The sequence below is a fragment of the Phaethon lepturus genome, unplaced genomic scaffold, assembly GCF_000687285.1.
Source record: "Phaethon lepturus isolate BGI_N335 unplaced genomic scaffold, ASM68728v1 scaffold16836, whole genome shotgun sequence".
Lineage (NCBI taxonomy): Eukaryota > Metazoa > Chordata > Aves > Phaethontiformes > Phaethontidae > Phaethon > Phaethon lepturus.
The window spans coordinates 1-6,936 of NW_010547055.1; the positions used below are offsets into that span (position 1 = coordinate 1).

Sequence of the window (6,936 nt, forward strand, 5' to 3'; positions counted from 1 at the left end):
CGGCGCGCCCGTCACCGCGCCGCAAAGTTGCCGCCGCTTCGTCGCTGTCCCTCCTCAATCCCTCGCCCCCGAGCCGTGAGTTTTCTGCATAAAATACATTAACGAGCCCTTTCATTTGCTTCTTCCTGCAGGGTCGCGTGTTAGTTTTGTTAGAGGGGAGTGCAGGCGCCTTATTACTCGGTGAGAGAGCTGGCAGATGTCCCAAGTGAGAGAACCTCTTCCTCCGGGGCCTGAAGGGCCAGAGCAAGCTCCGACTGAAAACAGCTCTTTGATCTCTCTCCCTCGAGGTAAGTTGCTTTAAAGTTTCTCTGTAATTGTTGCGCCTTTTATTTGAATGATACATATACTGATTTGTTTTGTGGGTTTTAACCCCTCTTCTCTTTCTCCTCCCCACCCCCCCGACCTCCCCTCCTTGGTGTAAGTCTGTAACACTTTCACTTCCACCTCTTTATTGTTTTAACCAGAAATTCCTATGTAGAAAAACGCAAAAAAAACCCCGATGAAAAAAAAGGTGCACTGCTGTCAGCATCGGTTTTCAGTACTTGAAAAACTGCAGTCATTCAAGAGGCAGATGCTGTTCCTTAAAAATCGTTTTCTTGTTTCTCAGATTTGTGTTTAGAAGCCCTTTCCTGTAAAGCTCTCCTCCCAGGTCTTGCAGTAAATTGAGAAAGGTTGATCCAGGAGCTGGAGCTTTTTTCAGGTTGGAGGTCACTGTGGTTTTTTTCTTAGGTTACTCTGTGATGCTGCAGCTAAAACTAGTTTCTAAGAGTATGAACTTGTTTTCTATCAGCTGTTCAAAAGGTTGTTTAAAAGTGCATTTCATTTCAGAAAAATTCTTTAAGGTATATCTTACTTGCATTGGCACAAATATGTTGATATTCTGATCACCTTCATGTAGGGAAGTTAGACAAGGTATTTTGCAAGTTATCCTCAAAATAGGGAAGTGTGTTTGCCTACTGAGTCCTGGTCTGTGGAGGTGAGACTTTTTTTTTTTTCATTTACAACTACAGCTTTGTTTTCCAGAATTCTGACAGTAGTTTAAAAAGTCTCTGAAGAACAGACAACTAAGCTTGTTCAAAAACTGTAACTTTATTCATAACTGGTTAACTGGAGCAGAGCATGGTAACACAGTTGTGCAACTGTGGATTAAAGATGCAGTCTTGGTTTTGTAACTTGGGAAATCAATAGCTATGTGAAATCAAAGTTGAAGACTCATTTGAGAAACAAGAAAGTGTCTGTAGCTAAGTAAAAGTCTTCTGGCAGGGAGACATATTAAATTGGCTTATACTTATCTTATTGTTTTGGGTTTTTTTATCCTAGAGAATGACTCATAACTTCTAAACAGTAAAAAATAATAATAAAAAAAGATTAGATACAGAAGATCAAGTGTGCAGAACTGAGCTGTTAGAATCATGTTTTGCCAGAAACATCAGTATCTGTGATACGTGTTTATTTTCAATGTGTTGTTTTTATCTGTCATGTGATCAAGTGGCCACGCTGGTTAAACTCTGCATGCAGGCCATACATCAAAGGTACTGAAGCTGTAAGTCAGTGAACTGACTAGCCTGGAAAGTAGTCTCATTCTTACGGTGCCATTTTAAATTGAGTTTTCACTATGAAATAAAGTCTTACGTGGTTCCATTTTGTAAGATTTTCAACGCATGCTCTTCTTTTTATGAAAAGTAGGGAAACGTATACTGATCTGTCCATGGACAAGTTCTGTGCAAAAAATCTGAATGACACAATTACAGCTCACAGCTGTTGAGGTGGAGGACTGTAAAATTACTTTCTTAGGGATCAGTAAAGTACAAACAAGTGTAATATATTGATTCAGGTTTGCTCACTGGCCACACCTTTCAAGGTACACGCTTGGTTTCAAAGCGTATGTGTAGCTCACAGAAAGAGAAAGCTGATTTTTTACAGAATTCAGCATTCAAAGACATAATTTTTATTCTAGTGAACTTAGATTTGAGGATAACTGTGGATATTTGTTGCTTTTTTCTAGCCTAAGTCTGTTGGGGAAATGGGGGTGGAAAGAGGAAGAGGTGAGTTCATAACATTTCCAGTCTATATTCCAGCATTTCTGTTGTCAGCTTTGCAGTGTGTGGTTACAGGGTAAGGTAGTCCAGATATTCCAGGACTGAAGATCTAAGATAATGTACCTGGGACTTTCAATACCCCCTACTCTTTCTGTACTACCCCCCGGGACACCCAAAAGTACATCGATTTCTCTTAGATTTTGGTGATAATTTAAAAAGCTGTGGTTGAAATTAATATTATTTCTGGTATTTTAAAATGTGAAATAATTACTACTTTAGTTAGACTCACCTCAATATGTTTGTGTGATGACTCCATATGTTTACTTGTCCATCTAGGAGTAAAGATTCCTTAATCAGAAAAAAATGGCTTAAGTTGTATGCATAATAAAGGATTAAGTGAATTCTAGTGAGAAAGAATTTTTGGTTGGTAACAGCATACTTTAATATGCTTTCTATATATGTTTAACTGGTATAGATGCCTTACATCCTGAAAAAAAACTTCTGTTCTTCTCTTCTGTAGTTCCATGAGATAACATCAAAAAATCCCGATATTCAAAGTGCTCCTTTTGCTTGCTATCTTATGTATTTAGATGCTGAAGCCTAATTTTATTTTCCCATGAAAGGAAAAGAAACTTCAGTTGAATATTAAATATTCAGCAAATAGTTATCCCACAATCTAAGAAAAAACCAGACAAAAGTAATAAAGCTTAGGCAGACTGCAGGGATATACATCAGTTGTGGAGATGGTGAAAACTGTAGGTTGAGACAGTTTGGCCTACAGATGTGGCATGCTCTGGCTATTGCAACTTAAAAGGATTTTTGTAGGTTACTTTAACCAACATGCTCTCTCAGCATCTCCCCCATCACTGTTCTGCCTTGGTAGTTCATTTTTGAATTAATGAATAAATATTTGCGAGATTATTGCACTTTGCCCTCTACAACTAGTGTGCTATGAGAGAGAGCAAATGAAATCATAGCGTCTTCTTTTGTGGCAATGTCAGTACTCAGTTTCAGTCCTTAGACCATTAGCTGTGCCAGCAGAGCCTGCTGCTCTAAGGTATAGTCTGCAGGATGAAAGGTTTAACCTAATTTCTACAAAGGTCTAGCTAGTTTTTGCCACATCCTTCCAAAAGCGTAGCTCTGCTCATGTACTCTTGTTCAAGATCCTGGCCATGCTGTCTCTCTTCTCCTGTAGCTCCACAAGCCTTGGAATCAAATTATGACTACTTCTACCTGTGTTCTGTGTAAGGTAGTCAGAGTAAATAGTGTCGTGTCTGCTCAGACCACTTCAGTTTGGCTGTGATCAAGTATTTTCTGCACTGGCGGGTACCGAAATAATGTCCCTAAACAAGGAATGTGACATTTTGTGACCCTCTGCCTCTCCACTTTAAGGAAAATGTTTAATATGTTAGAGGTCATGTCATGATTATTACTTGGACTTTTTCCATTAAATCCTCTGCATTTGAATAAAACAGAGAATACAAGAGAGAAATTCAACAAACATGGAACTATATTTAGAGAACTAAGCCACATTTTAGAAAATGTAGGACTGTAATCTGTCAAGTATTTGTAATGCTTTCACCTTTGCCTGTTAGTAACTAAATGTAACTTAGAATAACAAGTGAATAATATTTAGCTTTCTTAATCTAAGAAGAAAATAAATAAAATAAAAACCTGCTGTTATGAAATTGAGATTGATAATTACATTTCAACTCTAAAAACTTTCTAGTAACTCTTTAGATGAGGGAAGGAAATCCACTAGAATTTTTGTTTTTTTAATGGGGTGGGGTAGGAGAGTGGAGAAGTCTAGTAAAAATATCAAGGCTCAAATTTTATAAGTGACCATTCTCCCTGGTGCAAATCATGTCACTGTTGCTGGATAGAGAGTGCAGTTCTGATTTGGTGTCTGAAGAAATCATATCCAGCAATTAATACTTGCGTTCAGAAAAGTACTAAAAGCACATGCTCCTCTTCAAGAATGTGATTTAAACCCCTTCACATTTTCTGTGCTTAACTGTTTTCATGACGAGGAGCACCAAAGGAACATCCTGGCTAGACGAGATGGTGTGACAGAAGACTCACTGCAGGGAATGTCTAGACATTCTTGAGGCAACAACGATTGCTATCACCATAATTGTTGCACTTTACCAGCAGTTTCTCAGTGTTAAGAGTAATGGATTTTTATTTTAACGGTTAACCAGTGCACTCAGATTGCTCAAACTTACTAAATACTTCCTCTATATTTGTGTTCCTGCTTGCAATCTGACAAGAGTTGAGTTAATCTGTGTTAATGTGTTTCGTCGCTGTCTGACAGTACTGAAGCATTTATTGAACGTTACTGACTAAAATACCTAAAACTTTCATAAGTGTCTAACTCTAGTTTGTCATAAAAATGTATTTCTGCTTTCAGTTTCACGTGCATGCCGTTCCAGTAAAGTGATTCATGTCCACATGGGTGTGATCAGCTTGTATTTCATAGACTTGACTGTGAAGTCTTGCATCAAACTTGAAATACTTTTGTTCCATCTCATAGGCTAATTTTATATCAAAATCATTCTTCTCAAATGCCATGCCAGGCCTTCAGAAGTTAGACTTCTCTTTGTTTTAAAGACTTTTTTTTTTTTTCCCCCCTAATAAGTAGCATCCAGCAATGAGTGTGTTAGCAAGTGGTTTCATTTGCATCAGCAATGCAGTTTTGAAGTGAATCTCCTGTTCGCCCCCGCTTTGGTTTGCAATGTGGAGTGATCCTGGGGAGTGACCTGGACTGGATTCCTTTTGGACAAAATAGTCTGGAAGATGCACTGCAGGAATGTGCCTAATGCACTCCAGCCACTAATGAGCCTTCAGTCTTTGAGATTCAATCTGAGACCTAGTCCAAAGCAGAAAGCCCCTGGAACACGTATAATAAGGAATCTGTCCTTAAAATCAACTCTTCCACTTTACAGGCACGCTTCTATTGGCCCATGCTATTGCTAGTACAGACATAGCCACTGAGTATTGCTGAGCACTTATGTGAAGCTTATGTTTTGTACACATGTGAAACATTGTTGGATGAATGACATAAATTTGTACCTGACCATATGACAATTAGTATGATTATTTGTGAAAAGAAGTTTTCACTTATGTATTTGACCTTTTTAATGCTTTTAATAGTGCAGAATGCCTACTTGCATGTTGATACTAATTTTTAATTTGTCAGGACTGAAATTTGTCCAGGGCTGTCAAACTTGAGTACATCCATAGTTGTTCCATAGCGTGCACCTGGAAAATTCTGTGTAAGAGCTTTCCAAGAAGTTCAGTTGAATTGCTCTAATTTTGAGAGACTGATTTTTTCAGTGGTATTTTTGAGGCCATTGAAAGTTGCAGTGAGACATTTAAGTGAAAACCACTGAAATGAAATAAAACCAAAGTAGTTATTTTAGTTTTAAAACAATCAAACATCTAAATGGAGGCTTCCAACTCCATAATTTGTGGATTATCAATATTAATTAGATTGTACAACCAGTCATTTATGAAATAAGATCATTTCAGGCAAATCATGAACTGGAATAGGCCTTCTGTTACACGAATAACACAGTTGACCTTGCTTGTTATGTGAAATGCCTAAAACTTTTAGGCATTTCATGAAGTAGCTGGTGGGTGTTACTGTTAATGGTTGCATTGTGAAACCTGGTATTATCGCGGTTCCATTGTGTTATTGTTGGGAACAGTGGAATTTTCGGTAGGAAATAGCATCCTCAGTGGTTCCTTGCCAGCAAGGATATTAGTGAACAAAGGAAGTGTTAGAAGTGCAGTGTTTGCCACATGCTTTTCAGTCCCTCCCAACCGCTGTAGGCTTGAGACAGAGAACCATTTTGTTACCTTTCCTTTTGGAAACATTCTTCAACTTTTGTGTTTTAGGGTTTGCGTTTCCCTCCCCCCCCAACTGTTCTAATTTCTCTCTTTGCTTTGAAGGACAAAATTCCATCCGGGATGGTTTGAGCTTTGCACGTCTATGTTTAAATCTGTGTCTGCTTGTTCAGGAATAACTCAGGCCGTTGGCGGATCCATGTTTACATCCCAGCAGCTGGGTCAAATTTAAGTGCCTAAGAAGCTTTGCCCTTAACTTCCATTATTCCTCTGCCCTTAAACAGTAAAACTGTTGGACTGCTCCCATCTCTGCATTTTTGGAGGTCACAATGACTTCACTGTGCCAGCCTGTTTTTGTCTCTCTCTCCTTGAGAATGATGCACTCAGGTTTCCAGAAGCCTTTCCCAGCCCTTGCTTTTGCTTCACTTGTTATTTGGTGCAGTCCACCACATTGTTGGTGAATAGAAAATGAATGTGTCATAGCAACAGAGCCTTCTATTGTTGCAGCAATGAGATTTTAAACTCATTTTACATCCACAGCGTCCCCATGTCAATAGACAAACTCTAAACCTGTTTCTCAAGTCCAGTTTGTCATGTTGCTAGTCAGCACTCTTACAGTTCACGTGAATGGAGGAGATGGCTGAGTCAGTATATAGGCTTATGTGTCATCATATGAATAGAAATCAGCTGTCCATCACAGTCTGAGGATGTGCAACCCACTTAATGTGGGCACTTGTTTCCATTTTTCTGGTGTGTTCAGGGTTTGAATATTACATAGTTACTGATGCATTGAGGTGTGATGCCACGTTGGAGCACTGCGAGACCCATTCCTGTGTAAATTCAGGAGACATGGTGGGGCAGCTAGAGTGTGAATGTACAAATGGACAAGCACCTGGAGAAGAACAGGTGGTTATTTGTCAAAGACTTGAGCTCTTTGAGATGTGTTCCACAAATGTACATCCATTGCCTATCTTACTTGTATGTTTTCTATCAGTTTTACATATTAGTGAGATGTCCACTCAGTATGCTCTACGTTATCATAGGGAAA

At 38.8% G+C, this 6,936-nt stretch overlaps 1 protein-coding gene across 1 annotated transcript in view; it reads left to right on the plus strand.

Annotated features, from left to right (window-relative positions):
* Positions 1 to 196: 196 nt before the first annotated feature.
* LOC104622671 (myoD family inhibitor domain-containing protein-like) overlaps positions 197 to 6,936 on the plus strand; it is a gene marked incomplete at its 3' end in the record, with an annotated part of 35,114 nt that continues 28,374 nt past the window's right edge. The window contains exon 1 of the mRNA XM_010289526.1: positions 197 to 287. Coding sequence (XP_010287828.1) covers positions 197 to 287 — 91 coding nt within the window. The remainder of the gene's footprint in view (positions 288 to 6,936) is intronic.